At 57.5% G+C, this 15,269-nt stretch overlaps 1 protein-coding gene across 1 annotated transcript in view; it reads right to left on the minus strand.

Annotated features, from left to right (window-relative positions):
* The window catches only part of CCDC13 (coiled-coil domain containing 13), a 63,381-nt gene that overhangs the window by 22,953 nt on the left and 25,159 nt on the right, over positions 1-15,269 (minus strand). The window contains exons 8-13 of the mRNA XM_003930861.4: positions 12,448-12,609; positions 9,293-9,469; positions 6,903-7,109; positions 4,820-4,959; positions 4,266-4,349; positions 2,044-2,166 (exon numbers count right to left, since the gene is read on the minus strand). Coding sequence (XP_003930910.3) covers positions 2,044-2,166; positions 4,266-4,349; positions 4,820-4,959; positions 6,903-7,109; positions 9,293-9,469; positions 12,448-12,609 — 893 coding nt within the window. The remainder of the gene's footprint in view (positions 1-2,043; positions 2,167-4,265; positions 4,350-4,819; positions 4,960-6,902; positions 7,110-9,292; positions 9,470-12,447; positions 12,610-15,269) is intronic.

Here is a 15,269-nt window from a genome sequence, read left to right on the forward strand (position 1 = left end):
CACTTTCCACGGCTTGTCTTCCTGGGACAAGCACATGGGATTCGAGGACTGGGTGGGAGGGGAACTGGGGCAGCTGGAAATTGCAGGGCAGAGTAAGAGAGAAGAGAAGCGAAGCAGAGAAAGACCTCCCGTGCAAGACGTGGACAGACTGCAGATTAAGAAGGGAGTAGAGATTGAGGCTCTCTGAGAAAGGCAGGCCCTGTACGTTGGGATAGTTAAGACATTTAGTTTTAATTTAAAATGATCAAGTTGATTTGGTTTCATTGGCCAATCATCAGAGTTGATAATTTACCAAATTAGTTATAACTAATACTTTTAGTTTAAAACATTTAGTTTTAAACCAAATAGATTTAAGGGAATTTTTCTTGTTACGGCGCAGGGAATTAGCAATAACCGCCAGGAAACAAGGCAGCGGGTCTGGGCTCATGGGCCCTGCACAGCCTCACAGAGCCCCCAACCCCCCAGAATGACACTGAGCAGCAGGAGGGACCCAAGGACGCAAAAAGGGCCAGCATGTCAGCAGACAGAGCTGCATGTATGTGACATTCCACACCCCAGGTGCCTTGCTTGCCCCACCCCACCCCCGATCCCAGCCCTGCATGGAGAGGCCCTGGAAATGAGATGGAGCCAGATGGAGACAGACGCCACATGAAGGAGGGCTGAGGAACCCCCTGAAGCGCCAGCTGCATGAGAGCAGTACGTGACCCCAGCTGACATTATGTGGAGCAGAATGACCAGACGAGCCACAGCATCATGGAAAGCACAAGCCATGTGTTTGAAGCCACTAGGTTTGGGATGGTTTGTTACACGGCAATAGCTAACCCGAGTCACCTTCCTCACACACCCCAAACTCAGATGTGACTCAAGAGAAACGAGAAAGCCTGCATTGAGTATGTTTCTACCATTTGATAGACTAAAGACTTGTACCATCCATTACATTCCAATTACAGAAAAAGAATTAATGTTGCTTTTCTCATATATTTGAATATGTCAGAAATTCACATCTTCTCCACCTACTGTGTGAAAACAAAGCTGCCTCCTCACTGTGGAGGTAGCAGGCACCCCTTGTCCTTCCTTGTACCCTTAGCTCCTTCTTTTGCTATCAGTGCCCCCCTTTTCACTTCAACAAACTACCCCTCCTGCATTCTGTGGGCACCAGAGGAACTTCAGGCAGAGTGCCCGGGCACAGCACTGGCCAGTTCAGCCTTCTCTCCCAGAACCCATGAGCACAAGGGCTAAGAGCCATCTGGCCGTGTCGTTTCGGTGGCCAGGGACCTGCCCGGAGTTTCCTGCTGCCCGAGACGCCTGTGCCTGCCCGGCTCCTCTCCTGCTCTCTGCCTGTCGCTGAATTCAGTCCGAATTGCTTTCCATTGTCCGTCCTCAAAGAACGAGCCCGAGGATACATGGCGTGGCCTGTCAGGGCAGAAACTCAGTGGTGTGCTGAAGATTTCTCAGTGGGGAGGTCACATGGTTGAACCATGTGTTGGCCTGGTCACCTGCAGTTCTTGCCAAAAGGATCATTTGAGCGAGGAGCACTGATTTATCTGAATGGAAGCCTGTCAGCGACGCTCCGGAGAAAGGCACCCTCCTGGCCCGGCGCCCCGGGCCCTGTGCTTCCCTTCGGCCTCCCCAGCTCTCCTGTTCTTTGTGCGATTCCAATGTCAGTCTAGCTTGTGTTTTCTTCCCACCAACCCGCCAGCAGCAGCAAGCACAACGCCAGGCTCATCACAGGTTTTAATTAGGGATGGACTGATCGGGCTGATCTGCTCCTGAGTGTCTCTGGCCCAAGACTCCCAGCAACGCCCACGTGCCCCACGACAGTCCCACTGGGTGCATGCAGGATGCAGCTGTTCCTAAGGCGACAGTGGGGTGCCAGGGCCCCGGCTGGGGGCGTTTTGGGTGGGCACATGAGTTGTGGCTGGGAGTGCCCTGAACCAGCACTGGGAGCTGAGCTCTCAGGTGAGGGAACCTGGTCACGGAGGCCTGGCTCCAGTGCCCGCCCCATGCAGGCCCTGGGGGAGGCCCCCGCGTGCCACACATTACCGTTTCTGCAGGACGGTGACAAACTCGGAGAGCCGGTCACGCTCCACCTCAGCGGCCTGCCAGAGGGCCTTCACCTCCGCCACGCGTGCCTGCCAGCCTTTCTGTTCTGGGGAGTCCAAGAACCTGGGGCCAGGGTGGAGGGCAGAGGGCACAGGTCAGCCGAGGCCTGCAAATAACACTTACCCCTGTGATGGTGGGAGAAAGGAGGACACTTGGGGGTTCTCAGAGACAGCCAGAGTGAAGGACGCAGCCCAGTCCCTCTGGGTCCTCCCTCCTGGCTGCTTAGCCCACCACTGCTGGTCCTGCTCAAGGTCCTAGGCCTCCCACGCTGGCTCCGAGGCTGAATCCTACCAGAACCAGAGTTACACTGTCCACCCCAGCCCTGCGGAGGCCTGCAGTTAGTCAGAGGCTTTGGCAGCTGGCTCCTGGGGACCTGGGGGGCCCCCGTCTCCGTGTCCCTGCCAGTCTCTCCCAGCCCGCCTGCATCTTCTGGCTTGGTCCCCAGCCCACCTTCCCACAGCCTGGGCACCTGGCTCTGCGAGGTGTTCAGTTTTCTCCAGCCCTGAGCCAACCTGCCCCTGCTTCCCTCTTACCACTGGGCCTGCCTACCAGCCTTGACCTGCTGGCTGGAGCCGGGGACAGAAGGTAACTCTGCCCCCCAGAGCCCACAGGTGAGTTCCAAGCTGCTCTCTGCTGTGCCCCAACTTTTCCTAGTGAGACTCTGAGCTCACTTTTCTAGCGATGTGGGTTCGGGGAGCTGTAGAGCTGGGCAGTGTCCTGAGAACCGGGCTGGTGCGTGTGACCCCAAGGGCTGACTTCTCTGTGGTCCTGGGCAGCTCGCTTCCCCTCTCCTGGCCCCAGTTCTCCCACAAACATGGAGAGGGGTGGTTGAGATGGGCTTCAGGAACTGCAGACCCCTCTGGGACTCCTAAACATGCTCTAAGGTCTTGCTACTCCGGTGGTCTCTGAATCAGTGGCTCTGGTGTCACCTAGCAGCTTGTTAGAAAGGCAGTCCCAGGCTCTCCCCCAGACCTACCGATCGCAGGGGCCGTGTGCGCTGCCGTCTGGAAAGCCCCACTGCTCCCCGATTCTCAATGTCCAACTCTTCACCCTGCCCTCCCCCGACCAGAGGTGCCAGAAGGGAGTGGTTCACGCCACGCATTCTCTGAGGTCACTCTGCCCTGTGAACTCCTGCCCGTGAGCTCCATGAGAGCAGGGCCCACGCGTGCGTGGCTGGGGTCGGTGTTTGTGCGCTGTGGGGGGAACACTCCTGAGAACCGGCTGCCTGGGCGGCCGCCGGGCAGAGCAGCTCCTGTATCCCTGTGCCGTGCAGAGGTCCCAGCCACGCAGGCCTGGAGGGGCTCTAACGGCTCCTCTTTCTGATCCCAGAACTGTGACTGAAACCTGAGACAAGCCTGCCGTTCTCCCTGTGCTGTGGCGAGGCCTTCCACCCGCAGGAGTGTGGCACGCGCCTGGCGGCCCACTCTCCCCAAGTGCCCGTGACCCCGGCCCGACGGGGAGGCAGCTTTGGCCCACAGACCCTGTGCTGCCAAGTGTCAGCAGCGTGACTCCCCCCACTTTTGGAGGACAGCAGCCCAGACAAGGCCCAGTTTCCTGGAGCCACAGGGATGAGGGGCTGGGGCCATGCAGAGGCCTTGCCTGGAACCTGAGCTGACCTGCCTGAGGGTCAGGGCGGGGAGTGCTGACGGCAGGGGCATGGCTCCAGCGGACGGCGGGCAGGGTGGCCACAGGGCTTAGAGGCAGGACAATGCCGCCCTTTGTCTCCCGAGGCAGGAGGAACAAAGGGCCATTCACACCCTCTAGCTTGATTCTATCAACAAAGAGGGGCCCAAGAGCTCAGGGGATATCAGCGGGAACTCATAGCATGTGGAATTCTCCCTCACAGGCTCATTCTCAGTGAGCAAGAGAAGGTGAGGGAAGGTGCTAGAAGCCAGGCCCAGGAAGTTCCTCACGTTAATTCTCAGGTAGCAGGTAGGAACCCTAGCCCCGGGGTCAGAGGCCAAGATCCCAGCTCTGAAGCTGCTGACTCCGTCACCATGGACAAAACACTAGACTTCCCTGATCCTCTGTGCCCTTATGTGACCTTGGAAGAGTCCCTGGGCTTTGCCTGGACTCAGTTTCCCCTCCTTTCGATGGGATGGGAATACCGGTTGAGCAATCCAGAATGGGAAACACTGAGGGTCTGGGGTCAGGGTCCATACCTAGGCGAGCTCCTGTGGGGACTGGGCAGGGAAGGCCTCGTGAGAGCAGATTCCACCAGTGTGTGGCCCAGGCTGGTCACAGAGCTGTGCGGAGGCAGAGAGGGTTGTCAGCCTGGGAGGCAGGCGGGCCCCGCTGGGCCTCACCTCCACCCGTGAGGGAGAGACAGGGCGGCAGGGGTCCTGTGCATTCGCTGCCCTTCTTTCCAGAACTCCTGCTTGCTCAAAATGAGACAGAACAGGAGGCGCAAAAGCCTTGACAGCCCATCAGAGGTCTGTGTGAGGGTCCCGAGGGCAGAAAACTGTTGAGGCCCGCTCAGAGAGGCTCTCACAGGGAGCCGCATCTGGCCTGCTCTGAAGCCAGAAGCTCTGGACCCAACGGGTTCACTCCCGCAGACGCAGAGCCCACGCCACGGACAGGCTCACGCACCGGCGGAGCCACGGCCAAGTCATCCTAACATTGCACACGTGGCTTCCCATCGGAGGTGGCGAGAAACCAGCTTTCTTCTGAATGATTCACATTCACTTTCTAGCCCTCCATCCCACGGCTTTCTTACCGAGAAGACCCCAGCCTGCCAGCGCGGTCACCGGCCGAGGTCGGGGGCTTGGCCAGGTCTGGGTCCTCCAGGAACTGGGCACAGGCAGGGCTGACCTCAGGAACGCCGGGCCCCTCGCCCGCTCCATTATTCCGAAGATACTGTAGGAACAGATGTGGGTTCCATCCTCAGGGCTTTGGCTCAGAGGCCTAGAGAAGGCAGGAGGGGACCCTGGCTGCATTTCGGGGCTTTCAGAGGATATGAAAGAGGCTTCTTTTCAGGAGTGAAAGGCGAGGCCTGTTTGGTGAGGACGTTGCTTGCATGATAACGATGTCTAATAATGCCTCTCTTCAGAAAGAAAGCTACATGGTGTGAGGACGGTGACCGGGCCAGGAAGTTGCTCTGTGCTCTGGTTCCAGAGGAGGTTTATGGCCTCACACGCCGGGCAGCTACAGACTGACTCTCTGAGTGGGCCCACTTCCCCACGCGGCTCCACCCACGTGTGGATGAACTCCGGTGTGACTTGAGGCCAGCTGCCTTACTCAGCTGGACACCTGGACCTTCCAGACACCTGCGGCCAGAGAGGCTGGCCGGACCTCCGTGAGGGCGGGCGGCCTTGGGTGGAGGCTGAGCCTGCCAGGCCCACACCCCTCCCTCAACCCCTTCCTCTTCTGGATACCTGTGGGGGCTGGGCTGACAGGAACATTAGAGGACCCCCAGCGGGAGGTCGGGCCCCCAGAGGGGACAGCGGGTGTGTGCCCCTAACCACCTGCTTGTCCCCCAGTCCCACCCATTCTGAGAAAACTTGAAACGTGTGCAGACTTGTCTGGTGGGTGATCTTGGCCCCATTCAGCTGGTGACCTCGGAGGTAGGAACAGTCTCCTGCGTGCCTGGAGAAAGCGGTGAGGTGAGGACACTGGAATGTTCCTGTGTACCCCTCAGACTTCTCACCCCAGTGAGCCAGGATGGGGAGCAGGGTGAGGACTGCAAGGCCGCGTCCCCACCCACTGCCCTGTGTGCTCTGTTCCCAGAACTCCCTGTGCCCCCAGGCTCCCCTTCGGCCTGGCCACACTCTGTCACAGCCAGTCCTGCCTGGGAGCCTGTGGGGATAGAGGCCACAGGGCAAAGCAGTGCCAGCCGACGCCAGCCTGAGGCTGGGCCGAGACAAACCACAGATCCCCAGAAACAAAGGGCAGGCCTGCTTTGCAACGTGCCTGTAGCTGAGCCCGTCAATGTCCCAGTGGGCCAGAGGCTGCAAGGCTCCTTTGCCACTGGGAGACCCGTGTGCCTGGCAGGAACTCCTCGCCAAGAGCACCACCCAGCCCCAGCACCGCCCCAGGGAGGAGCTACGGGGAGGTGAAGCAGCCTTCGAGGCACCTGCCGAGACAAAGTATCTTCACAAGCTCACGGCTTCCACGAGCATTTACTGAGCATCTACTGAGCATCTACTCCGGGCTTGGTCCAGTGCCAGGTGCCAAGGCACCCCAGCCTGTGCTCTCTCACAGGCAGAGCAGGGGAGAAGACAGGAAGATGACCCCGTGGTGTGACAGAAGTTTGGCTGGCGGTGTGTAGGGAGTCAGGAGCGTGCCTGGGAGGGCATGTAACACAGAACAGGGGCCCCGGAGCTTCCTGGAGGAGCTCCCGGCTAGGTAAGACCTGAAGGCTGACGGGCAGCTGTGCAGAGGGAGGGGGCGTGTGTCAAGCTGTGCCCAGCCCGGGGCTGCGTGAGGGGCTGAATGGTGCCTGGGCAGCCGCAGTGTGGGGAGGGGGCACGTGGTGCCCAGAAGCTGAACGAGGGCGCTTTCCTTCACCCACCCGGCTGCTGGGGCTGCTGCCACCATCTTGAATCCTGAGGACGAGGCCACCACTGGTAAAGGGTAAACTGGAAGGTGCTGGGTCCGTGAGGACCAGGTGAGGTCGTGGTGACAGTAAGCCATGAACAGAGTTTAAGGAGAGCAAGGACGTGATGAGGTCTGTGTGCAGAGTGCGCTGGGAGCCAAACAGAAGCAGGCGTCCAAAGCGGAGCCGAGGAGACGCAGTCCAGCCCGAGCCAAGGTGAGCAGAAAGGGGGAGGCGGCTGGGGCTGCACCCGCGCCCTACTCACCTGCACACCAAGTCGCCCGACCTCCATCTCCAGCTGCTGCACTCTGGCCTCCCGCTCGGCCACCATGGCCTGCAGCTGGGCCACAAGGCTGCTGTTCCGTTGGGCCTCGCTGTTCAGCTGCTGGTCCACATGGTGCTGGGACAGTCGCGTCTTCTCCTCCTTCAGACTCAGGCTGCCGAGGGTCTCCTGTAGCTGCCTCAGCTGGTCCTGGGGGGGGCCGGGCAGGAGGGCAAGGTCATGTATTTTAATCCCACCTCAGAGATGGGGACACTAAGGCTCAGATTCATTACATGACTTGTCTGAGACCATCCAGCTGAGTTCCAGCTGGGTGCGCTGGCTGTAAAACCTTCCTTGATGGGTGAGGCCACACTGTTTCCTAAGCCTACAGCTTGGGCTTTTCTCTGTGGGACCCGAGGCACCAGAGTTTGGTGCCAGACTCCAGGTTGTGCCTGCAGGCCTCGGAGGGTGATCATGTCTGGTGTGGCTGGGCTGTTTGGGGGTGCTGAGACTCCATGATATGGAGTCAGTCATGTTCCTTGGGCAGGGGAGGACAAGGACAGACTGCTTCCCTCAGCCCAAAGCAGCCTGCAGGAACCTAACAGTGGGACCCTGTTCCCTTGACAGGCAAAAACACCTTCCTTGCCTGCCATGAGCCTGTCCAGCCAGGCGGGTGGGGACCATGTACTTTTCCCCTCCTCAACCTCCGTCTCTGAGTTTGGGGCCAAGGAGGGGATCGAAGGGCTCCTGGGACAACGAAAAGCAGATCAGATGGGTCCTCACCTGGGGGGTAGGGGGAGCAGATCAGATGGGTCCTCACCTGGGAGGGGGAGCAGATCAGATGGGTCCTCACCTGGGAGGGGGAGCAGATCAGATGGGTCCTCACCTGGGGTGGGGAGCAGATCAGATGGGTCCTCACCTGGGAGGGGGAGCAGATCAGATGGGTCCTTACCTGGGGGGGTCGGGGGGGAGCAGATCAGGTGGGTCCTCACCTGGGGTAGGGAGCAGATCAGATGGGTCCTCACCTGGGAGGGGGAGCAGATCAGATGGGTCCTCACCTGGGAGGGGGAGCAGATCAGATGGGTCCTCACCTGGGGGGGGGGGGAGCAGATCAGATGGGTCCTCACTTGGGGGGGGTCAGGGGGAGCAGATCAGATGGGTCCTCACCTGGGGGGGTCGGGGGGAGCAGATCAGATGGGTCCTCACCTATCTATGGGGTGGGGGGAGGTATTTAGCTCACAGGAAAGCCTGATCCCGCTTGGCTGGGAGACTACCCTGCCAGGGACCCATTAGCACCCGACTGAAGCCCCATCCCAAGGAAATGCCCTCAGGAGACTCCAGGCAAAGGCTTCCTGCCCAGGCCAGCAGAAAGGAGGAGGTCAGTGGTGTGGAACAGGAGGGCTGCTGTCCTCCCCTCAGAGCGGAGGAAACTGAGGCCCAGAGAGCCCAAGGGCACGTTGCCGGTGAACAGCATGACTGGGCCAGTGTGCAGCTCTCATCATGCCACCTTCAATGACACAGAATGGTGACATGCAGGGACCTCAGAGGACACCCAGCCCTGAAACTTATTTTTCAAGGTGGCTGCTGAGCCTCAGGGAGGGGAGGCTATGGCCTGCGGTCACACAGCGAGGTGTTGGCAGAGGCAGGCCTACATTTTAGGTCTTCTGTGCCCGGCCCCCACCCTGCCGTGTCAAGTGATCATGACCTGAGCCAGCACCCCCAAACAGCCCAGCCACACCAGACATGATCACCCTCCGAGGCCTGCAGGCACAACCTGGAGTCTGGCACCAAACTCTGGTGCCTCGGGTCCCACAGAGAAAAGCCCAAGCTGTAGGCTTAGGAAACAGTGTGGCCTCACCCATCAAGGAAGGTTTTACAGCCAGCGCACCCGGCTGGAACTCAGCTGGATGGTCTCAGACGAGTCATGTAATGAATCTGAGCCTTAGTGTCCCCATCTGTGAGGTGGGATTAAAATACATGACCCTGGAAGTTACCTTGGGGACTAAGTTATGAAGTGCCCAGAAGGACAAAGGCTCTGTGCCAGGACAGAGACAAGAACTGGTACCAGCTCCGTCACCCCTGTCATTCCTGCTGAAGAATAACCTAGGCCATGATCCCACCTCCTCCCCCAGTAAGTTTTTGTCTCTTTTGGGGTCCATCGGCCTAGTGCCTGTGCCTGGCACTGCTCCATCACAGCCCCCCACGTGCCCACAGGCAGTCTCTGAGCTGCTCCTGTCCCTGGGGCTTTGTGCTGGGGGCCATCTGGAGGCAGCGGGCTTCAGGGTTACACAGTGGCATCGAGGCATGAGTGAGGGCTCCCTCTGGCCAGGGCTGGGGCCCATCCTTTGGGGACCAGCGCTGGCTCCCACCCTGCCTGAGCGGCAGGGCCGTACCATGAGGGCGTCGATGAGCTCATCGTCATGCCGGCCCTTCTCCACCAGGGTCCCCATCTGACTCCTGAGGGTCTTCACCTCACTCGCCAGCACCTTGTTCCGAGACCTCAGGCCCTCACACTTCTTTTTCAGGTCCTCAAGCTCTCTCTGGAGGGCGTCCCGCTCACTGGCAAGTTTCTGTAATTAGAAAGTGAGGGCAGCAGGGCTGTGTGGGGCCTTGGCCACGTCCGCTCCCTGGCTCCCACTCCGTGGCATGGCCCAGGGCTGCGCTGGGGGTGCTTGCTGAAGGCCACAGAGCCAGTCACTAGAGCCAGGGCCCTGAGCCCCAGCCCAGGCCTCTCAGGGACGTCAGGTGGCCAGCAGCCCCCCACCCTCGCCCCAGCACACGACAGCACTGACGAATGACAGCACTCCCCACCTCCGCCCGAGACGCGGGCTTCCTGCACGTGAGAGGGAAGCCGGCCAACTGTGTGTGTCCTCCAGAGAGCGCGGCCAGGGCTGCTTGTAAACCTCCCCACGCTGGGGAAAGGAGAAAAGCCACACTTCAGAGAACGTGCTGGGCCAGGCTCCCGCTGCAGCACCTCACCCCACCAGGAGCCGGAATGAGAAGGGAGGGTCTGTCCCCACGTCCTCCGTGGCCAGTTGGCACAACCCCTGACCGCACCTCGCTTTGCCAGCTACCAGCTGGAAACTCAGTGCAGCACCTGTCTTTGGAGTCCCTCACTCACTCACCCCTTCATTCTCAAGGGTTTCCTGAGGGCCTACTATGGGCTGAGTGTTGCTTTACAGATGCCGGGGGACAGCAAAAAGCAAAACAGTCCTTATCCTCAAGGAGCTGACATCCTAATGGAGGAGACAGAGAACACCCAATGGTAACAGACGCGAATTTGAAAGCAGGAAACAGGATCCTCGAGACGGTGTGGTCAGGGAAGGACTCTGCACAGGTGGCGTCTGAGCAGAGACGAAGGAGAGAGGGGAGAGCAGGGGCCCTGGGCGGAACATGCGTGGCGGGGGCACCGCGAGTGGACGGGCAGGGGCTCAATCAGGCAGACCCTACAGACAAGCTGGAGACCCAGGGAGGAGCTCGGGCATTGGTTGACGCCAGCGGCTTGGTCCCGAAGGTGACTCATTGCTGGAAAAGTGTTTTCATGTCCTTGATGAAGTGAATTATAGAAATGTGAAGCAAGCATGAATCCGCAGGACGCGAGCCCTCTGCAGGGGGCACTCCTCACCGGCTGCCCGCCTGCCTACATGCTCCAGGCTGCCACAGGTGCCTGGCAGAGGGAAAGCGAGCAGGAAGCCGTTTCCTTCCTCCAGCCTCTGCAGCCTGGGTCAGCCCAACTGCCCAACATCATCTGAACTGCGCGGCGTGTAAGTCCAAGTGAGGGGCGTCTGAAACCCAGCGCCTCCGAATCTCAGCTCCGTCTCCGCTTGAACCCACCCTGCCTCCCTTGCCCAACTGCCGTACTCCTAGAAGCCCTTTAGGACTCTTCCTCCTCCTCTCTCTTCCAAGTCCAATCAGTCCTTGAGCCCCGGGAAGTCTGTGCGCACAGTCCCGGTGCCTGGCCCTTCCACAACAGTCCGCCGCCTCGGCGAAGGTCCTCGGGCGTCTCCGGCACCACCACTCCACCTCCCACCCATTCCTCCTCTTGCTCCAACCCTGTGACCTTTCAAACGGACAGCTGACCACCTCCCTCCACAACTTAAAACCCTTTGGTGGGCTGGGTGTGATGGCTCACGCCTGTAATCCCAGCACTTTGGGAGGCTGAGGTAGGTGGATCACCTGAGGTTAGGAATTTGAGACCAGCCTGACCAACAGGCTGAAAACCCGTCTCTACTAGAAATACAAAAATTAGCTGGGCATGGTGGCAGGCACCTGTAATCACAGCTACTTGGGAGGATGAGGCGAGAGAATCGCTTGAACCCCAGAGGCAAAGGTTGCAGTGAGCCGAGATCACACCACTGCACTCCAGCCTGGGTGACTGAGCGAGACTTCGCCTAAAAAAGCAAAAACAAAAACCCTTTGGTGGTTCTCCACAGCCTTCAAGACACAGGCCAAAAGTCCTGGCCGGCATAAAAGGCCAGCAGGCCCTGGCCCTCTGCGGTCTCACCGTTCCCTCCTCACAGCTGATGGTCCAGAGTGCGGGAGGTGCAGCGTGGCCAAGGTCACAGCGTTCCTAACACAGGGCCTGGCCCAGAGTCGGGGCTCACAGGCAAAAGTCTCCTGATGGAAAGGCAAGGCCTCACCGTCAGGTACCTTGCTGCCAGGGCCACGGAAGTGGGCTGTTGTGTGGCCTCCCTGCACCTCTTCCTGCTGCTTCTGCTGCCTTCTGTAAAGGGGCCCCCACTCCCCACTCTCACGGCAAGTTTGGGGAGGCTAACTCATCCCCCAGACCTCGGGGCAGGTATCTGAAGCTCGACCAGTCAAAACACCCCATACTCCTGGCCACAGGGATGGACCCAGGGATGGCCACAGGACCCAAGCTAGACCGAAGACACTCAGTTGAGGACTTTGTTGGAACTATTTGGAAAGAGAAGGCGTTTGTCTGTGGAGGCTGCACTGGAGGAGGGAAGCTGGGACTAGCCAGGGTCCCTGTGGAAGAGAGCAAAGCCAGCCTGGGAGAAGGTGGTGCTGCCAGCAAGGCCCTGCTCTGCAGCTGAAGCCAGGCCCCTTCCGGGTTGTTTGTTTATACGGACCAGTAACTTCACTGTTGCTTAAACCCGGTAGAGTTAGAGTTTGATGTGCCCAGTGCAGCCAGTGAGATACGGCCCCCGATGCTGAGTCCAGCCTGCCCACCTCTTGCATCAGCCTGGGACTTTCCTCCTTGGAGCTGCATCTAACCCTCTCAAACTTCTGGGGCCGCGACCCTCTCACTCTCCCTTTTACAATGGGAGAATTTCAGGTACAGCATCTCCGAAAGAGCCAGGATGGGGCCAAGCAAAGTTGACTGAATGGGCTCACAGTGAGGCCCCAGTTAGGCACCTCAGGCTGGTTTGACAGGACGTAAGGAACACGCAGAGGTGACCCAGGTCCCCAGGAGACTCCTGCCTAGAAGGGGTGGCTCAGACTTCTGACCACGCGTGCCCTGAGCCCTGCAGGCACCATCGGGATCTCCCGCTCCCACAGCCCTGACTCCTCCCTGGGCAGGCGTTACCTCCAGGCCTTCCTGCTTCTCCCTCTCCAAGCCGCGGATCCTCTGCAGGTGTTTCTCCTGTGCCGACAGCTTCCTCGGGTCTGGATACACAGACAACTCATCACTGGCTGTTCCTGCAGACTGGCTCCGGGCCTGGCCCAGCTGCTTCTCAAGCTCTCGAACCTGAGGGTGGTAAAACCCATCGTTCACAGTGGAGCTGCAGCCCGCCCCTACTAGTGTGATCAGAGACCCCACAGACTGAAGACGGAACCGCGTCTCCAGATGGCTGTGGAAGCCCCATCTGAGGAGGACGAGGGCTGGGGCGCGATCTGAGCTAGCATCCTGAGCAGCTCAGTGGAAGGCACCAGGCAAGTTCAGCTTAGAAAAAAGAGAACATCACCCTATCTCTCAGGGGCTGTCAGGCTGGGAAGCACAGCTGTGGCCCCAGGAACCTGGGAGGGGTAGGATGGCAGGTCTCAGATCAAGAAAGAACTTTCTTATTTTATTTGTTTAGAGACAGAGTCTTGCTCTGTTGCCCAGGCTGGGGTGCAGTGGTATAATCATGGTTCACTGTAATCTCTGCCTCCTGGGCTCAAGCAATCCTCCCACCACAGCCTCCTGAGCAGCTGGGACCACAGGCACATGCCACCATATATAATTTTTGTATATATATATATTTATATATAATTTTTGTATATATATACTTATATATACATATAATTTGTATATATTTATATGTATAAATATATATACACAAATACAAATTTGTGTATATATTTTTATATATGCATATATACACAAATTATATGTATATATACATATATATATTTATATTTATATATACACATATAATTTGTGTATATATATTTATAGATATTATATATACACATATACATATAATTTGTGTATATATATTTATATCTATAAATCTATATCTATATCTATAAATATATATACACAAATTATATGTATATATACAAAAATTAAATTATTTTGTATATATATTGTGTGTATACGTGTGTGTGTGTGTTTGTGTGTGTGTATATATGTGTATATATATATATACACACACACACATATATATATTGTAGAGACAGGTTTCACCATGTTGCCCAGGCTGGTCTTGAACTCCTGGGCTCAAGTGATCTGGCCACCTCAGTCTCCCAAAGTGCCAGGCAAGGAGGAACTTTCTACTGACAGACCACCTAAGACTGGGTAGGCCCCTCAGGAGGTGGAGGTCACTTACAGGAGGTGCTGCAGAGGTTACACAGGATTTGGAAGCAGAGAGACTGGCTCACAGCCTCACGGACCATGTGACTGCCTACGGGTGGCCTCTCTGAATCTCAGTTCCCTCACCTGAGAGCACGCCCTGCGTAACACTGTCACGTGAGGCTGTCTGAGCCTGGGAATCCTCTGAGGTTCTTGGACTGACCTATCTTGGCACTCACTCCAGATCAACAAACTAGAGTTCTAGGGGAAGGGCCCCGGCATCTGCATTTTAAATGCTAAGGTGATTTTTAGGATTAGGTAACTCTGTACAATCCCAAGACGGTCCAGGTGAAGCCATCAACACAGCCTGGCCACGGCAAGTGGCAGATAGAAGTCATCCCACAGAACAATGCCCCTATCACCCTGGTCACCCTGGTCATCCTGGTAACCCTGGGGTAGAAGCAGACAACTCCTAGGGTCCTTCCGACCCTGGTTTCTGTGTCAACGCAACAAAATGACGGAACAGCGCTGGTTAACTTGAGCCAGGAAAGGAAGCACAATTCACTAGGCTCTCCGGCCAAGGGTGGGAGCACAGCTTGGCAGCACCCGTCAGTGCCCTTGTGTGGCGCTGTGTGGCAATTCCACTCAGTCATTAAAGAACACTGTTGCCTTTAAGAATTCGACATACAACTTAATGACAATAAGAAATTGTTTCGTCTTGGCCGGGCGCGGTGGCTCAAGCCTGTAATCCCAGCACTTTGGGAGGCCGAGGTGGGTGGATCACGAGGTCAAGAGATCGAGACCATCCTGGTCAACATGGTGAAACCCCGTCTCTACTAATGGTGCAAAAAATTAGCTGAGCATGGTGGCGTGTGCCTGTAATCCCAGCTACTCCGGAGGCTGAGGCAGGAGAATTGCCTGAACCCAGGAGGCGGAGGTTGCGGTGAGCCGAGATCGTGCCATTGCACTCCAGCCTGGGTAACAAGGGCGAAACTCCGTCTCAAAAAAAAAAAAAAAAAAGAAAAAGAAAAGAAGTTGTTTCGTCTTATTATGGCCCGGCACTGTACTAGGTGCTTTACAAATGTTATCTGATGTCACCCCATTTCACAGGTGTGAAGATGAAGACACAGGAACATGAAGGGATTTGCCCAAGGCTGCCGAGCTGGCAGAGCAGTGGGCAAACCTCAGCTCAGGTATCTAGAGCCCCAAAGCCATGCACGGGTCACCATCAGCTTCCTGGAGTTGTCCCCCTCTATATTGGCTTCCAGGACCCCATGGCAGAGACGAAGACCAAAGCCACTGGGAGCCTTGAAGTCCCCGGGAACAAGGGTGACATGCTTGGCAAAGAGCGGAAATCACAGAGCTGCTCACGGGCCTCTCGGCTGAAGGGCAAAGGTGGGAAAACCACACGTAACCTTCAAGCAGTGCTCCCTCCGTGCCAGGCCTGCGCTGCGTGCCTTCCGACTCAACTCTCCCAACAACCCTGTGGGGTAGGTACCGCTATTATCCCCATTACACAGATGAAGAAACTGAGGCACAGAGCTAAAGAAACTTGCTTGAGGTCACACAGCTGGTGAGCAGAGAGCTGGGATTTGAACCTGAGCCGCAGGGCTCCAGAGCCCCCGCCGTCAGCC

This window comes from Saimiri boliviensis, chromosome 9, assembly GCF_048565385.1.
Source record: "Saimiri boliviensis isolate mSaiBol1 chromosome 9, mSaiBol1.pri, whole genome shotgun sequence".
In the NCBI taxonomy this organism is placed as follows: domain Eukaryota; kingdom Metazoa; phylum Chordata; class Mammalia; order Primates; family Cebidae; genus Saimiri; species Saimiri boliviensis.